At 39.2% G+C, this 19,239-nt stretch overlaps 1 protein-coding gene across 1 annotated transcript in view; it reads left to right on the top strand.

Annotated features, from left to right (window-relative positions):
• The window catches only part of SLC25A21 (solute carrier family 25 member 21), a 190,604-nt gene that overhangs the window by 140,075 nt on the left and 31,290 nt on the right, over positions 1-19,239 (top strand). The window contains 2 exon segments of the mRNA XM_047074695.1: positions 3,698-3,805; positions 16,034-16,198. Of these exon segments, the coding sequence (XP_046930651.1) occupies positions 3,698-3,805; positions 16,034-16,198 (273 nt within the window).

Raw genomic sequence — 19,239 nt, 5'->3', positions numbered from 1 at the left:
TTCGAGTTATTCAATGTTCAGCTACTTGTTGAAAGCCATCTTCCTAATAACTCACAATTTGGCTATTTTATAGTTCCCGGTGATGAATTTATGGCAACAATGATATGTGTGGAAGGACTCATATGAGATATGGTCAAGAATATAAAATAAAGAGTACATTTGTCAAAGATTCTGTTAAAGCCAAAACATGCATATGTTTACCTACATACTGAACGTATCTATTTGTGCAAAAGTCAGTATGCCTAAAACATTTCCTAACAGGTCACTTTTCCAGCTTTTGCTCAAGCTGTAGTAAATAAATATAGGACTTCAAGTCACCCTGTAGTCAGATGCAGAAGGGCCTTTTGTAGTTGAGAACAGTGATGTTACAATGACACATCTCAGTTGGGGTGCCTGGGTGGCTCAGTCGATTAAGCCTCCGACTCTGTTTCAACTCAGGTCATGATCTCATGGTTCGTGGGATCAAGCCCCAAGTTGGGCTGTGCTGACAGCATGGAGCCTGCTTGGGATTCTCTCTCTGCCCAACCCACCCCCACTCTCTCTTTCTCTCTCAAAATAAATAAATAAACTTAAAAAAAAACAGTGACACATCTCAGCTATTACAAGAAAATCATTTGGTGATTTGAACATTTCTCCATGCCACTCCTCTCCTTCTTGGTGACTTTGCTGCTTTTCACAAGACAGATTATATCGACCAAATGGGTTTTACAAGTATGTGTGCAACAAGAGCCCAAGAGAGAGAAAATGCACTATCTTTTTCTCCCACCAAATCTGGAAAACAAAGCAAAACAACATATGCATTGGTCCTCTAACTGACAGTGTACCTTCCAGCCCCTGGAAAAGTCCCCCAGTTTATCTTCTCAAATGTACCTCAAAACTCAACCAGAGAGGCAGTGTTCTGAGCTTCAACTTTTCAGTTACTTAACTTGTAAAGGTTCACTTCAGAATATTTACTCTGCCAAATAAACTGTCCAAGAAGAAGTATCTGTTATTTTTAAAACCATACATGCCTCTTTTCTAGGAAGGATCCTGTTAGGAGACTTCTTGTCCAGCCTCCTGCCTAGACAAGTTGGCTGTGAAGTAACCTTGAATGGAGGAAGTGGCAGAATGAGTCCTAATATTAGCTAAGATTTTTTTTAATGCCTTGCTGTCGTCTCTTAATGTCACTCTGAACTTTGAAAACATCTTGGTAAAGAGAGGATTAAAAACTTCCTAGCAAAAGACAATAAAATGTGGTCTCCAGAGGGCCAGCTGGCTGTTCCAGTGTCGAACATCGGTACCATGTGAGGGATGGCAGTTCTCTCCACTCTTGAGAATTAAAACAGAAAAGCATTTGGCCACTCGAGCTACTATAACTGAATGCATGCAAACTGTAGGCAGTTTTTCTCTTTCCTTGAACTCATTTATTCCAGCTTCTTTTTGATATAGCTAGACACTTAAACAGCCCTTAAATGTCCCCTGGTTCTCTCACATGAAAAACCTAGGGGGCTGGGAACCCAACTATTACCACTGGTCTCTGGAATAATCTAAGTAACATGATCTGCTGATAGCTGATCAATTCTTTTGACAAGGGACTGCTGAACACTAGTCCTGACAGCAAATGTAGCTGAGTTTTATAGAAGAGCAAAAAAGTGAATTACTTGGAAGGTTGCATATAGTAAGTAATAAAAACCTGAACATCTGGATTTTAGCTTTCCTAGTCAGAAGAGTTTGGGACTAGTATTTGTGTGTGTGTGTGTTTGTGTGTGTGTGTGTGTGTCACACACACACACACACACACACGTTTTGGGTTCCGTGATGAAAATCTGAGATAAATGAATAAAATATTTGGTCTGTTACCCTATACAAATATGTTTAAAACCGTAATGAAGGGGCATGAAAGGAAAACATTAATTATTCCCTCTCTCCTTGAATCTGTATGCTATCCCATTCTTCCTCTTCATTTTTATGTGCAACAGGAACAATGGCTTTTGTATAGCACTTTACAAAGGGCTTCACACATTGTTTTGATCCTCGTAATTCCCTTATGAGTTAGGGAGATTAGATATCATTGTCCCCATTTTACAGATGAGAAAACCATGGCTTAAGAAAGGTTCAGTGATTTAGACACAGAGCTGCCACTAGCACATGTTACCTTTGTGTGAGTTGTGAAAAGGCGCCCTTTCTCCTGACTGATACCTCTCCAGAGGTCCAGCTTGGCAAGTGGGATGCAGGCTGGGTTTCAGACGCACACACACACACACACACACACACACACACACACACACCCCTTTTTCTGTGCACAAACTACTGTACATGGCAGCTGTGGTCATACATCCAATCAGTGGCACGACCAGGACCTAAACTCAGACCTCCTGGCTCTGGATGCTCCCTTGTTCTATCTTGCCTTTTCTTCCAAGGTTATGAATTATTCCTGTCTCTTTTCTCTTTTGGTCTCCTATTTGAAGAAATTAGAAACCCCTGATAAGAGTTATGTGTTCTTTGCTCTTCATTGGCTTTTTTCTTCTTTTGGTTGTATATACTATTACCTCTTCTGGAATTAGAGCTTCAGCGCTAAAGGATTTTTTTTTCAGCATCTGTTTTGGAGATTTGAGGCTTTATTTCATTTTGTTTTTCTGGAGTGTGTGTGTGTGTGTGTGTGTGTGTGTGTGTGTGTGTGTGTGTTAATTGTTCTGGTTAACTTTTTAAAATTTTTTTTAAACATTTTATTTTTGAGAGAGACAAAACACGAGTGGGGAGGGGCAGACAGAGAGGGAGACACAGAATCCGAAGCAGGCTCCAGGCTCTGAGCTGTCAGCACAGAGCCAGTTGCAGGGCCCGAACTCAGAGCCGTGAGATCATGACCTGAGCTGAAGTCGGATGTTCAATGGACTGAGCCACCCAGGTGCCCCTGTTCTGGTTATTTTCGATACAGATTTTCTGAAAAACCCTTAAGCATTTTACTTTGAGGAAAATTCTAGAAAGTTGTTCTTTTTTAATTTCTTGCAGAAATTCTTAATTGAGAGCAAGTAAGAACCTGACATCATCCTTTGATGTTCTAGATTTTAGCTGAGCCTTCAGAACAACCTAGCCATTTCTGATCTCAACTTTTATTCCTCAGCTTCTATGGCTAGAAGAATAGGGCGGTTGTCTGTTTTTTTAAATAGGGAAAGGATGAATAAAAATTTTTTGTTAATTATCTAGAATAGTGACTCTAACAACAGGGCTATACATTTAAATGTTTTCAGCTGCAGTGTTTGGTCACCTGAAACTCAGCTTTTTATAAACATTTTATTTTTGATTCTGCTCCTTGAATTTTTTTAGATGCTCAATAAGGATTTAAGTTAGCTGTTTTAAAAATGAAGCTCTCTTTTTACAGGCCAAACTCTCTTTTAATTGTTACATGTGCAGATGTTTTAGTATCCACCTTAAATCACTAAAACAATCTTTCTTTTCATTAAGGAAAAAGTCGTTGTTGATGGGGCTTTGACATTTTATTTTGAATTGTTAGGATGTGGTTTGTGGCTTCTGTAATTTCTTCTTCATGAATTGTCAGCATCTAATCAAGAACTAAAGCTGTTTAGTAATGGTATATGGTGCATTTATGTAAGTTTCTTCATTCTCAACATAACATTCAGCTGCAGAGTGTAACGAGTAGGATGTTTAACCTAGTATACATAACTTGTTTTAAAATATTGATTGATTTCATTTTTTATAGACATTTGCCATTGCTGGATTAGGATCTGGACTAACAGAAGCTATCGTGGTTAACCCTTTTGAGGTAGTAAAGGTTGGCTTGCAAGCGAATCGGAACAAATTTACAGAGGTAATCACTTAATGTTTTCCTATTGGTGATGGAACATAAAAAATTGTTTTATATATAGTGGGTGTATATGTATATATATATATAATTATGAGCCCAGCTCTTACTCACTTGTTAAAGCTGTAGCAAATTATTGTTAAGGAAGTAGCATAAGAAAAAGTCAAATTTCTTCCACAAGGAAAGTGTTAACAAAAATATACTAAAGTCTGATGGGCAAACACATGTTTACCTGTTTTTATTTTAGATTTGTAATGTAATCTATAGTGACTTATTTGGAAATGTTTTCCCTACTTTTGGCAAAACTTCTATTTCATATTATACTGGAAAAGATTGAAGCAAACATCACTGAGGTGAGAATATTGTGCCTTTTAAAAAAAATTATGAAGTCATTTTTTAAAATTACCTCACTCCTTTCTCCACTCCACCCACCTCCTTCCCCCAAAGATTCTGATAATCTGTCAAGCTTGTCTTTTGGGTTAATTGGAATGAGCAAGTTACTAAACCTGTATAGACGTCACCCCTTGGACAATGATGGGTCCTGACATTTAATCACTGGTACATGATGTTCCATGAAGACAGCTTCCCTTGGTGTATGCTGCCTTCACTTCCTCCCAGTTGCCTAATAATTCCCTTAAAACCCCCAAGTCCAACTGTTCTTATTTTATTCTTTTGGGTGCCAAGCACAAGGTAGGGAGAAAAGGAGATTGGCATTCCAGGTCCTTCCTCAGCATTTTAATTTAATTCCACAACTGGGTAGCATGTGGTGTAAATTGCCTTGGAGTATCTGCTGACCTGAAGTTCTCTGTAGAATAGTTCCCCTGCCTACTACTTAAGCAGCTGCTAATGGGTGGAGACCCCCCTCACTCCCACCCTGCTTCCTGCCTGCTGATACTGCCTGAGAGCTCCCTGGCAACTTCTTAAGCAGGGGTGTGGGAAAGGAGAAGGGGGCCCAGCTCACCTGTAGCTGCCAAGACCCAAGGGGGACAGGGTTGGGCTGCTTCAGCAGATGCTCTCCACTCAGATGAAGTCAATCCTAATTAAGGGTGATTTTTTTTTTTAAGTTTCAAAAAGTTGCCTTAATTAAAGTGATATATAGAGCACTTTGGAAAAGATTGACAATTGTTGTATTGCCCTGGTCTTTGTTTCTGTTTTGTTTTCTATTTCCTTGAATGAAGGAAAAAGGTGATAAGGAATAGGAAGAAAAGAGAAGAAACGCTTTTCCAATGCCCTATCGAAATGGAGCAGCCCCCATGAAATCTGTTCAAGGAAATTTTGATTTGTTAGACAAGCAGAATTACCAACTAGAAGAAAATTTTGGAGCTCCTCCCCTGGATGGCCTCATTTTAGTCATTGGGAAGTTTGTCAGGGCAGCAAGAGGGGGGCAAAGGAAAACAGGTATTCAACTACTGTCCTTTATCAAGGTAGCACGTAACCAGAGGGACGGAAATGGGACAGAGCACCAAGGAGCACTCATGGGAATGAAAATAATGAGTTATCACAGCACCTCTGCTCATGCCTAATGTTCTTTTTCTCTCCTCTGCCCTCAAGGAGGTTCTACACTGAGGCCAAGTAATAATTGCTAATGTGTTGCATGTGCTAAGGCCTTGCTAAAACATGGTAAACACCCTTCCAGCCTAACGCAAGAATGCTGCATGTGAACGTGTTCCCAGTTCACTTAGAACAGTGTGGTGTGTATAAATTGTTTATGTGTATGCAGGCAGGCATTTTTTAAGTGGGGGAGAACAGACACCTGTTTGGGGTCATTTCCTTGCAGAATCTTCTGAACTAGATTCACTTTTAGATATTTTCTTAGACCAAACAAAAATTTTGGGTACCTTATAGCCTTCAACAAGTCAGAGGTGGTCACATATGTCAGCATTTATTTCCAGCAACTATCAGTAGCTGAACTGAGGTGGTGCTTTATAGACAATATTGATCAAATGGAAAAGTAGTTAGTAGTACATAGTCACCCAACATAAAGTAATGGAACTACACTTTCTGGAAAAAAAAATCTGAGAGGAATAGATGACAAGAATAACAAATTTGGATCTAGTTATTTAAAAGTAACTACTGGTCATTTTTGGCAAATGTAGCTATTTCCTGTCTTTTGTCTGGGACCCACTAACTCTAAAGCCTTCCTCCGTTGACTAGCACTTTCTTTTATCCAAAAAGGAGATACCCTTTTGTTACTCTGTGCCTGGGTTGACTTAATCCAGTTTTCAGGTGTTCCCACTTCAGCATTTGTATGGTCAAGAATAATTATTGCTTTCTTCACTCTGAGGCTTTTTTGGTTGTCAAGAAGTATGTGTGTTGGAGGTGGTGGGTAGGGTGGGGAAGAGAAAGGAAGGGAAAAAGGAATTAATTTAATGCTCAATGCATTTCAAGATTATACTCTTTTAAGAAAAAAATTTTTAGTCCAAGTGTGAAAGTCATGCATACAAAAACTATATATTTCTATATGTAAGTATGTAAACATACTAAAAGTGATCAAGACTCCAGAGCAGTTCTGGCCAATAGAAATATAATTTAAGCCACATTTTCTAGTACCTATATTTAAAAAGATCAAAAGAAACATGACATTAATTTAATACTACACTTTATTTATTTTGATTTATTTAACTCAGTGCATCTAAAATACTGTCATTTCAACATGTGATCAGTGTAAAAATTATATGAGGTTATTTTACACTCTTTTTCCTATTTGGTCTTTAAATTTCATGTGTATTTTATGCTTACAAGTATATTTCAATTTGAACTAGGGCATTTCAAGTGTTCAATAGCGACGTATGGGTAGTGATTTCTTTATAAGACAGTGCAGTCCGTCATGCAAAGGAATTCATACAAACTTATAAATTATGATTACCTCTAGAAAGGAGGTCTAGAATAGGGGAGTGGAAGGTGAGAGTTTAAGGGAAGGGCTTTGTGTGGAATGTTTAACATGAGAATGTATTCAGCATTACCTGTGACCATTTAGTTTAAAAAGTAACACTTTCATTGTAGAAAATTTAGAAAATACAGAACAGTATAAAGAAAAGTATGTAATCCAAAAGAAGTGTTCTGTGGCTCTACCAGGATCAAGCCTCCCTTTAGGGAGAAGGTTCTCAGCTGATTTAGGTAGGAATGATTTGCTGGCTCATCTTAAGGCTCAATATTGCATAATTCAGTTTCCATTGCTTCATTGACAGTAGCAGAAACCCTCATTTTCCCCTGCTCTATAATTTCTTTAAAAATTTTAAACCTTACATACAGACTATTGAAGAACATATATAAACAGAACTGTCTAGAACAGGAAAGCAATTGGTGAACTGGCAAAGCAGGCCCAAGGTTTGAGAGAGATGCACCCATCATGCTCTTTACCATTTCCTAACATTGTGGCCTTGAGAAAAGTTACATGCCGAATGGTAAAGTAATGGCAACCAGTCCAACCATCTGACAGAGAGGCATCTCTGTGAAGTGGCTAGAAGCACAAGCTCTGGAGGGCCGTCTCGGTTACTATGTGACAAGTTCATGTTTCCCACTCTGACTATAGCCCAGTTTCCTGTTTTGTTAGAGAAGAATAATAGTTAACAGCCACATTAAATGGTATAATCAGGGTTGAGATGTGTATGCAAAGCTGTCTATACAGTCTGTCATACAGTGATGATTAAATAAGTGTTAGCTGTTGTTACGTGTTTTTATGAGAACTTAAATGTGATAATATATGCAAAGATCTTAACACAGAACCTGGTACATGGTAGGCAGTCAACCAGTAACAACTATTTCAAGATGCAAGTTGATCTTATAAACGCTTAAGTTTGCATAAAGACATTTATCTTGAGCTAGTACCGCAGTTAATACTGGGCGGACACAGGTGGCTCCAGTTGTAGGCACGTAAACAGCTTACTGAGCGATGGTTCGTTTTCTCAGCCCACCTTAGGCCATCCTCAGCTGCCAATAGGAATTCTTCATCAAGGCTTAAGGGCTGGCAGCCTAGTTACAGGGCCTTTTGACAAGGTCTTCAAACGCAGATGCAGGTCTCCTATCATAAACAGTAGAAACCGGCTACCGGCTTGCTGTGAATAAGTAGCATATAGCAGCGGAAGTTAGAGATTGACACTAAAAACATGTGAAGGCACTTTGGAAAGAATTCCACCATGATCAAGATATTCTTCCTCTGGAATAGTTTCACAAAATTCTTGATCAAGCCTTCCTGATCATCTCACGTGGAGGTTGTGAACTACAAGCTCATTTTTGGCCTTTGCGGGTAATTATAGCTACCAGTTGTGGTAGAATGCTCAATGGAGGGGCTGCAGGCAGAATGGCCAAATGGCTTGACAACACCTTTAAGGAGAGCAGAGCAGGCTCCTCAGAGGCTTATTTTGCAGGTAGATTAACGCTTGTTGTTCCGGCCGGTAGTGTCGGTCTCTCCGGCAGCCTGCCTGCCGTTCCGCCATGCTACCCTCATGTCGTAGATACGAACCACTGCAGATTCCTACACAGTAATTGTGGATTTTCCTATTTCGTCATCCAGAGGAGGTGAGTCAACATGGTCCCTTAAAAATGAAAGTTTCCCAAGAAGTTGCTGTAGCTGAGAGAGGTTCCTGCAGCGGAAGACAGACTAGGGCAACAGTAGTCAACATTAATCTTAATGTAGTCTCAGCGTACACAGAGCAAGGCCTAGAAAGAGGCAGTGGGAAGTAGGCAGATATCCCCGTTGGTCCTGTGGGGAGGGCAGAGCTGGTAAGGGGCCAGAATGGGGGGCCCCTCTGGCTGGGGTCCAAAGGCAGCACGGGCTGAGAGAAGAGGCTGTGTTTGTTAGGTTCTTGGAGCCCCAAGTGCAATTCCCATGAGAATTGCCAGGACTGGCAGGTGACTTGCTGGCTCCAGCTGCCTGGGTTCTCCCTTCTGTGGTCTAGGCTTGATTCTCTAGCCAGTCAAAAGTATGTTACCCATAAAATGCGCCTTCCCACTCAGTTTAGCCATAAACTATTCTAAAAATACAAAGAAACTGTGGTTCATTTGGTTCCTGATAGTTCCCTCATATCCTTCCAGCTTCTGTGTAAAGTATTTCAATAGGTGTGCTTGTCTTGCCTCCACTTTTTAAATTACCACCATATCAGTCAAAGACTGTAATCCCTGCCACACTTCCTCCAATTCCAATACCAGAATCTTGGCCAGCATCTTAAAATTCACAGTGAATAAAGAAAACCGGTCTCTAATTTAAATATGCTTGACCTTCTGTGGGGAGCAAAGTAATCACAGCTTTGTCATGCTCTGGTTTGGTTCAGTGGGTGTAAAAACATGTTCAAATAAAATCGGGATAGACCCAAATATCCCCCTGTCCTTCAAACTAAACCCAAGCAAAGTGTTGTTCTGGTTTGTAGTCTCTTTGGCTAAGGACAAGGCTTGCCTGAGGATTTCTCTATCGGAGATGGTTTGCATATCCAGTCTTGCCAGAAGTGTGACTTTACAGCTTGTTGTCCTTATAGGACCTTTCTCCTCTCTAACTGGGCGCGTCGTTTTTTAATCTACAGATTTGTAAGAACTAGAAGTCCCCTATCAGTTGTGCTTAGCCCAGTGGTGTTTGGTTGGCATGCTCTCTGCAAGCCTGGAAAATGTGAATTTCTCCCCAGGAGCAAAATCTTGTATGAATTGTTTCCCAGTTTTTCTCTCCACTTTGAAATCTACTTCAAAGTTATTATTTGGCTAACGGGTTATGTTTTCCTTCCCTTGAGGTCTATAGGATTTGCCTCTGATGTGTGGATGGGGCACAGGTTTTCCTCCTCATTTTTATCTACATTACATATGAACATAATCATTCTCACCCCCAAATATGAAACTAAGGCTTAAGTGAATTGCAAAAGCCTGTTTCCCCTCTACTTAGTCCTTAAAGATGTTCAACCCAAGAAAGGAATAATTAGTCTTCTACCTTTATGATATGATTATAACTTTAAGGCTCAAGGAACAGATAGCAAATGTGTCATTGATGGCAGAATCTTTAACAATAGGGATTTTTAAAAAATTAGTTCAGGGTTTGATTCTGGTTTTGGATAACACCACTAACTTTCTCCTGGGAGCTTAATAATCTAATAGAGACCAATTAGATCATATATGATATCACAAAGCTTAGTGATTATTTTCTCCATAGGCATTTAACAGATGTTTAAACTTAGTTGCATTATGTAGAGTCAATATAAAGTAAATAGAAGGACTGTATTTTGTGATTATCTCTTTCAAGAAAGAGGGAAGTTGAGTTAGAGAATGAGCGTGTGGCTCTGTTTACAGATAGTGTGAGAAGCCAGCTTCAAGGGCATGTCAACATTCATGATGATGTACTGAGTTAAGTTCAAATTTTTCCTGCATTACTGTGTGAAACACTGCCTGGAAACTGCTCAGTACATAAATTATTTCTTTCCAGTCTGTGATTCTTGTGGGCATAAAAGTGAATTATGTATATGAATCCATTCCTATAGTTATCTTTCAACAATACCTAAGGCAGCAGCCAAGTTGTCTCTCTATTATCATTTACAGAAAATAGACTTCAGTCTTCCACTCAGCCGTGCCAGGAACTCTAGATTTTTGCTTTCAGAATTGAGACTTTGAAGTAATGATAATAGCTACCATTTACAGAACATCTACTATATGCCAGATACTGTGTAAGATGCCTTACATGTTTTTTCCTTTATTTGATTTTTTGAACTTATATGATTTTGTAAATGGTAAAAGTATTACATTGGTTCTTTCCTACAAATCAAGTAATACAAACCTACAAAAAGAAAAATTAGGGGCATCTGGGTGACTCAGTTGGTTAAGTGTCCAACTCTTGATTTTGGCTCAGGTCATGATCTCACAGTTTGTGGGTTGAGCCCTGCATCGGGCTCTGTGCTGACAGCATGGAGCATGCTTGGGATTCTGTCTCCCTCTCTCTCTCTGCCACTACCCCCACCCTACCCACACACACGCACACATTCTCCCTCTCAAAAATAAACATTTAAGAAAGAAAAAATAGTTTGTAATTTCCACCAGCACTCCCCTCCAACCCCAGTGCTTTGGTAACTGCTATTCATTCTGCCACTTTTTTCTAATGCCCACACATATACACATTCTTGGTATTTCAAATTCTCCCATTACCTCTATAAGGTCGGTGGCTTTATCTCCATTGTATAGATAGGGAAAATAAAGCCTAATGAAATCAGTAGCTCTAAGGAACTGAACAATAGCATAGAGTTCTCTTTCTAGTCAACCACACTGCTTTTATTGAGATACAGAAATGCGGGTAATTATGAAACTTAAGGGAAAGTCTAAAGTGTTTCTGGAACCATGAAAAAACAAAGACTCCTTCTGTGTTGCCAGTCATTGAGTGGTCACCATTGTGGCCACAGCACAGTCACCTTCTTTCCTGCTCTGCCAACAGTGCAGTGTCAAGGCACAGTGTTAGCATCTCATCACCTGGAAAGCCCTGTGTTTCTCCAGGAGTGGTTATTGGGTAGCAAGTTGGTATTGATGTAGCTTTGTGGCTTAGCATCTGGGAAAGTTTGTTTATGGCAAATTGTTATCCCCTCACAGATTATTTAAAAAATAGACCCATTCATCAAACATAAACTCTAGGTATAAACTTTAATTATATTCTGAGTGTCTTTTTGTCCATAATCTTGCTATATTAAAATAAACTATAATGATGAATTAGTGAAGTATCTCAGCTAAAGAAATGTGTAAATGTGGAATTTTAGCCCAATTCATATTCTTTCACTTATATTTTGTTCTCAAAAAACAGGGAGGGATTTTTTTTTCTTTTTTCTTTTCAAATGTATCAAAATGCTTTGAGACTTTATTTGACCAATGAAAAACATAAGTGATCTTCTATCTCCTGAAGAACCAGGGTATTCTCCTACCTAAAAGCAGCAACTGAGTCTCTTCTTTTTTTAACAAAGCAGTATTTTTCTGAAGGGCCGGATATGGACACTCACTCCATTGTGTAAAGGTCTCATCCGGTTTGCTTTCCAGCCATGTGATGAAATTCAATGCAACGCCCTATTCCATTGGCTCTAAAATACAGCAAAAATCACCTTGCCCTAGGAAGCAGGTAAAGGAACGCATGTGGAGCGTGCTAACTTTTGACATGATGTGCCTAGAGCTCTTCTCTGGCTTTAGGGATGGAGGAAATTCATTGACACACACCCCACGTCTATACCTATTGGCCGTACTCTGAGAGCTATTTACCCAGAGAACAATGCCTTCTGCCCTCGCTTCAGTCTGTGATCTCACAAGCTAGTCAGAGCCAGCTATGGGCAGTAGTTAGGTGGAAGAACTCCAGAAAAAATAGCTCAGGCTGCCATAAGTCATCTCAGTGATTTGTTGGTAATACTGGACTCTCAGTGAGTAAGGAATGTGTCCCGGAGTGATGCCTGGGAGTATTGTGTAGGCGAAGAAACTTCTCTTTAATTAAGCCTCTTAAGGACTTTTGAAACAGAAATTTGATTCCATATTTCATAACCATTGTGGAATATTCTCATGGGCAGATATAAAAAATTATCAGCGTATCTCTCCAAGTAAGAGAAAATCAAAGCAAAAATAACTTGTTTCTAGAATATGAACAAAAAGTACTGCACTAGACATTTAGCACAGCACGTGGCACCCACTAGGCACACAATAGGAATTTGTTGAATAAATGAATGCATGAAAGAACAGAGTTCCCAGAATTAGCAGTTGACAATAGCTGAAGTGAAACTGAAAGACTTTGAGTTACGTCAGAGGGAAATATTCTGACAGGTATCAGTGACCTGAAGATTTCTACAAAGCAGTGTGGAGAGCAGTGTGATATCACAGTATTAGCTACCTTCCTATCCACTTATTCTTCCCTGCTTGCGTTCTGGTGCAGTCAGTGAAAAGTACTTCTAGGAAGTTATAATGCAATTTGGCCCACAACTGGTAACTAAATACGAAAATTGCAGTGAATCTAAATGTTGGAAGGAAACTGAGCTGGTAGGTGACCTGCTGGGTTGGATAGTATTGGAATCATTTGGCTGATGATGCCAATTAGTCACCATTTTGTTTTGAAATGGAAGCCCAGTAATCAAATACGTTTAGTAAAATTCCTTGTGTTTAAAGAGATCTAGTCAAAATGATTCTGTATTTTCCTATTTAAGCATCCCAGTGGAAGTCATGTTTTGCCTTTCTAATTAAATATTTGCTTACATGTGTGTGATACAATGTTGCTGAATGAAGCAAAAAGCACACTCCTACTTTTTATGGGAACAATCCTTAGTTTCCTCACCTGCAAAATAAGGAAAATATTACCCGCTCCTCACATTACAAGGTTGAGAAAAGCAATCAGATATGTTAGGATGGCAAAACCAAGTATGGACTTGGAGTCTGAGAGGCTTTAGTTGAGCACTGGCACTATGTCTGTGATCTTGAGCAAGTAACTCAACCTTAGTTTCCCCATCAGTCAAATGGGATTAATGGTAATACCTATCTCACACACTTGTTGAGAGGATTAAATAACGTGATATATGTAAAGTGCCAAACATCTATGTTAGTGGTTAACATCGATGAGCACTTACTGTGTTCCAGGTACGTGGTAACACACATGAATATGCTCTCCAGGCTGTAGGCTGTGGCGGGTGGAGGCACAGCTGGTGACTTTTTCATTCCCAACCTTTGCTCCCATGTGACCTTGCTTCTGTAGCCCACAGACTTATCCAGTGGAGAATTCTTACCAACGATGTTAACTTTGAAGGATAGGGAAGAGGCCATTTTATAGGATCCACTGCTCTAGAGAGGAAAGTCCCTGGGGTGAGCAAGATCCCTGGACAAGATCTCCAGCCCAAGGGCTAGATTTTGTTAGGCCTCAGAGGAAGTAGACCTTTTCCTATTGCATTCTGGATGCATTTCCTGTGACAAATCACAAGGGTCCAGGGCTCTGGGAAAAGGAAAGGACAGCCAGAAGGAAGGAAAAGGACGAGGCTAGTTATGCATGCCCTTCTTCTCCCTCAAATCAGCCTCTGTTTTTTTAATATCATTGCCTCCAGCCAACAAAGAAATTACCTGTTGTTTCATTATTAGAACTATTTTTATTGACAGCATAATTACCATTATTAACAGCTAATATGTAGTGAATGCTTATATAGGAAAAATGCATTGACTTATTTATTGTCATCACAGCAATGCAATGAGAAAGATTCTCTTCTATGATTCTATTATTATTCTTATTTTACAGATGAGTAAAGTGAGGATAAAAGCAGATAAAATTCTTGCCCAAGCTAGCAAGTGGAATTGCTGAGACTCAAACCTGGAGCTTCTAGCTCCAACCCATTATTTCTATCTACTGTGCTGCTCCCTGATTTACCTAATGATTCACAACTAGAGTTTAGACGCAACCAGGCACTTAAGTCCAAAATGTGCCCCCTGGCTGCCTTCCCCAGAGCAGGAGAGCAGAGCTTAGGTGGTTTGCCCAGCATTTCCAGAGTCTTTCCAACAGAAATGAATTTCTGCTCAACTTGTCCTCAAGTCTGTTTTGAAAACCAAAATAAATAATTTGTGTTGATAGACAGTGTGCCATAACACGAATAAAAAAAGTCCCATTTTGTAGGACAGAGTGAAATTTAACCTTCTGAGAATTTTTGGTTTTCCTATATGAAATGTTTGCTTATTATTTTAAAGATGCTTTCTCATGTGTTTTTTTTCATGTTGCAAAAAAGGGTTTCCTTAAGCTTAATACAATTTATTGTACAAAATGAAAAGATGAAGTCGAGTGTAGTATTGTAGTTAGGAGTTCTTAAAACATCAGCAAAACCTACAGGATTTACTATATAAACAAGCTCAATTAAGTATCTCATGCTAATTACATAGCTATAAATACAAGGTGGATGAAAAACCTTGATTGGGTTTGTTCTTCTCTGTTCTGATACAACCTTAATTGCACATGATAAGAAAACACTTAGAAAGCACATCAGACTGCCATGAGCACTCCAGCAACCTGCTCCAGGCTATGCACGTTGGAGAAAAAAAAACAAATGTCACATCAGTGCTTGCCTCATGGGGGAAAAAGAATTAAATACTGAACATTTCCCCCTCTTTACTATTCATCCAAAATATAACAAGGAGCGGGGTGCCTGGGTGGCTCAGTCGGTTGAGCGTCCAACTTCAGCTCAGGTCATGATCTCACAGCTCTTGAGTTTGAGCCCTGCGTCGGGCTCTGTGCTGACAGCTCGGAGCCTGGAGCCTGCTTCGGATTCTGTGTCTCCCTCTCTCTCTGCCCCTCCCCTGCTCATGCTCTGTCTCTCTCTCTCTCTCTCTCTCTCTCTCTCTCTGTCAAAAATAGACATTAAAATATATATATATGTATATATATATGTATGTATATGTGTATATATATATATATATATATATATATATATGGAGAGATACCCTTTGTACTGTACCTCCAAAAGGAAGCAATCATTCAACTTTTTAAAAAAAACCCACATGAACTGCTATTGTATTGTAATGAATTATAAACCTCAGGGCAAGCTACAGTGAGCTCTGTAGCATGTTCCAAAAGTAGCAATAGACTGGAGTTCAGCAGTCAGGGTATTTTAGGGTCGGGTAATCTATCGGAAGAGTGGAAGGAAGTAAATTAAAGGTAACCCACTACTCCCAGCACCACTGACTCATCATTTATCACAGTGAGTGATACACACTGATTGCGCACCCTCTTGAAGAAGTCTACAAACAACTGCAATTTATCCATGCCCGATTTCTAACCTGGTGCCACTTTAAACTATTGAGCCAATGGAGTCAAGATTAATTGTAACATTCACTTTAGAAAAACATAATTAGAAAAGTAAATATGCTGGATTCAAGAACCAAATATAAATTCCTTTTGGATTATGCACAGTTACGGATTACCAGTTTATCTGTATGGCTAATCCCCTCCATTACTTTGGATAATCCAGAATTGGATACAGCTATTTACATGTAGGTAGTGATGATAGGTATTACATGACCTTAGTTTCACTAATTCCAACAAAGATGTGGGTTTTTTGTTTTTTGGTTTTTGCCAGAAATCTTCCCTTTCAGACCTGTATGCATGCAATTTTGTTTACTTTTTGGGCTTCCTAATTTTAAAAGCACGGATCTAGGCATGATTATGCATGTTGGAGACAAAAATCGTCCCTAATAGTTTTGGCTTGAAGGGAAGCTAAAATGGTAATTTACTCTATTTCACGGTCTCAAAGATGATCTTTCTGGCTTTCCTCCTCTCTCCTACAGCAACCATCCACTATGAGTTATGCAAGACACATCATTAAGAAGGAAGGCTTGGGACTCCAGGGCCTCAACAAAGGATTTACAGCAACTTTGGGACGTCATGGGGTTTTCAACATGGTTTATTTTGGCTTCTACTACAATGCCAAAAACATTGTTCCTGTCAATAAGGTAACTATTTCATAGATTAAAATCCTGGAGAAAAATGTCATCAGTGATGACAGCTACATTTGTAGAGTGTTCGTCATGTCCTAGTCACTGTGCTAAACACTTACATCTAATTTGATCCTCTCAGTAGCCTTATTCCTGGGCTGTTGTAATTCTTATTTAGGAATTGGAAACTGAGGCTTAGAAAACTCAGGGCACCTGGGTGGCTCAGTTGGTTGGGCGACCGCAGCTCAGGTCATGATCTCATGGTTTGTGAGTTCAAGCCCATGTCAGGCTCTGTGCTGACAGCTCAGAGCCTGGAGCCTGCTTTAGATTCTGTCTTCCTCACTCTCTGCCCCTCCCCCACTCACGTTCTGTCTCTCTCTCAAAAATAAACATTCAAAAAATTTTTAAAAAAGAAAAAGAAAAATCAAGTAAATTGTTAAGTAGTTAATAGCCAAGTAGAGACTTGAAACCAATTCTGACACCACAATTCTTCTTGAAGTATGCACCATTACATCTGAATGCTTCCCATTTATCACAAATGGGAACTTCTAGAAACTGTGTTATCCTGTAATTTTTATCTCAGAAGCGTAACCTTCTCAAGAAAGTTGAAATTTTCATACTCTACATAAATTTTGAGCTCTGGGGAAAAATTATCAGCCTAAAATTTAAATTTTACGTAGATATTCATTTTTAAATTCACCTACGTTAATTAGGGTAAGCAGTAAACCAACTCTTTAAGGATCATTCACTTTCATGCAAAATAATAATAATTATATATGTATATATATATGTTTAATGATATATATATTTAATATATATATTTAATGATAATTTACAGATGCTAGCAGCCTTTTAACTTCTACAAGATGAAAGTAGCACATGATGTGCTTTAAACCTAGCATCTTTTCAGCCATTACAGCACAATTTTCCCCCACCATTATATTGCTTGCCTGCATCAAAGATTACAATCCTGGAAGCACCCGCTGGGGACACATTTTTCACATGCAGAAAATTTCCCACAGGGGTTCACTTTTTTATTTTGCTTAGTACAAAGTACAGATGGACTTTTATAAATCATAAAAATATTTCTAATGTTGCTACCACTAGACTCTTTAGTAAAGTTGATTATACCTACCTTTGCCCAGCTATTGCCCATATTCTAGGACAAGACTTAAGTAGCAGCTGAATCCAGGGGATGTTTCACATTAACCATCCGTTGGTATGACCTCTTTCACTAGCCAAAGTTGTTAACCACATTTTATTGTATTTGGAAATCTTATTTATTTATTTATTTATTTATTTATTTATTTATTTATTCATGTATTTATGTATTTATGTATTTATATATTTAGAAATTTTTCAGTGTTTATTTATTTTTGAGAGAGAAACACACACAGAGCATGAGCAGAGGAGGAGCAGAGAGAGAGGGAGGCAGAATCCAAAACGGACTCCAGGCTCTGAGCTATCAGCACAGAGCCTGACACAGGGCTTGAACCCACGCACCACGAGATCATGACTTGAGTTCCAAAGTCAGACGCTTAACCAACTGAGCCACCCAGGCACCCCTGGAAACCTCATTTGTTGAGTAGAAGCTTATGTTTTGTTGGCCTGAAGTCTGTGATTGACCACAGTATATAAACACCCTTCCCCCATTGATTGACAATTCTGACTCCAGTGGTCCTCAGAGTCCTCCTTCTGTGAAGAAATCCAGAAATAGAATGCAATAAATACTTTGGTCTTGAATGATACAAGAGAGTTCAACTCTTAATACATTGAGGCTCTTTTTAGCAGGAATGGACTAAACAACTTGTGGTTCCTTGGACAAAATGAAAATACAGGACCCTTGTTCAAAAATTATTAAGAATTTCAAGACCAAATAGTAAGGCAGTGAAACCAAGCTCTTCTATGTGTAGGCCCTGGGTAACTGCACAAGACACAATCACATGAAGTTGACTCTGCTTTTTAGACTCTGAGATGAGTAATCCATACAACATGGGAGACACGTCCATCTCTCCAGCTATCCAAAGGCTTGAAACAGATAGAAATCACACACAACGAAATAAATTATATGATTATTGTATATTTTATTACACATATTTGGGCATGTATTTTAATTAATATAGTATTATAAAATGAATTTGGTTATATTTAAGAAAGAATTCACGAAGATTTATATGTGGTCATATCTTAATGCTTTAAAATCCACAAGTGTGAATGTCACTCCACAATTAATCAATGCACTTATGTTATTAAATATTATGCATTATATAAACAGAACTTAAATACTCATTATTTAAAAATACAGCATAGTATCTTGAAACTATGGAAAGCACTCATTTATCTTGCCAGTTTGCAGCGGTCAGATCATACCGGCGCTTATAGGCCACACTAGGGATTCTTCCCTTTATCTGAAGAGCATTAGGAAGCCAACCAAAGATTTTAAGTAGAGGAATTACCGAATCACGGTGGCTACCAAGTGGAGAATGCATGGAGTGGAGGTGGTGAGGGAAGTGCAGGGTATAACATGAAAGTGATTTCAAAGTGAGATGCTGGGGCCTTGGGCTGTGTTGTTCATGGTGGAGACAAGGAGAAATGGACATTTTTGAGAAATCTTCAGAAGGCAAAATCTAATGGAGTCCATGTATGCATGTTGAGAAAAGGGGTGGTGGATAGAGATGATGCCTAAGTTTTTGGCTTAAGCAACTGAAAGGATGATGGTGCCATTTACTGAGAAAGAAAACCACTGAAAGAGAAGCAAGTTAATGGGAGAATATCATGGGCTCAGCCTGGAAACTGAATTTAACTACCCTCAGAACGAAAGTGCAGATGTTGAGTTGGAGATTGGATGTGGGTCCTGGAGCTGCAGAGGGGAGATCTGAGTTGGAGATACACACTTTGAAGTCGTCATAAACCTGGGCAAGTGTCCCTTTACTGGGTGAAAGATCTTGAGCCAATCACCTTGCTGCTCTGAGCTTCAGGTTTTTTTAGTGTGTGTGTGTGTGTGTGTGTGTGTGTGTGTGTGTGTGTGTGTGTGTGTGTGTATTGTGTATTGAAAAGCT

This window comes from Lynx rufus, unplaced genomic scaffold (genome assembly GCF_022079265.1).
Source record: "Lynx rufus isolate CCGP_SWC_20201006 ecotype Redwood Valley unplaced genomic scaffold, mLynRuf1.p SCAF_13, whole genome shotgun sequence".
Taxonomy (NCBI): domain Eukaryota; kingdom Metazoa; phylum Chordata; class Mammalia; order Carnivora; family Felidae; genus Lynx; species Lynx rufus.
This window is presented reverse-complemented; position numbering and strand designations above follow the sequence as displayed.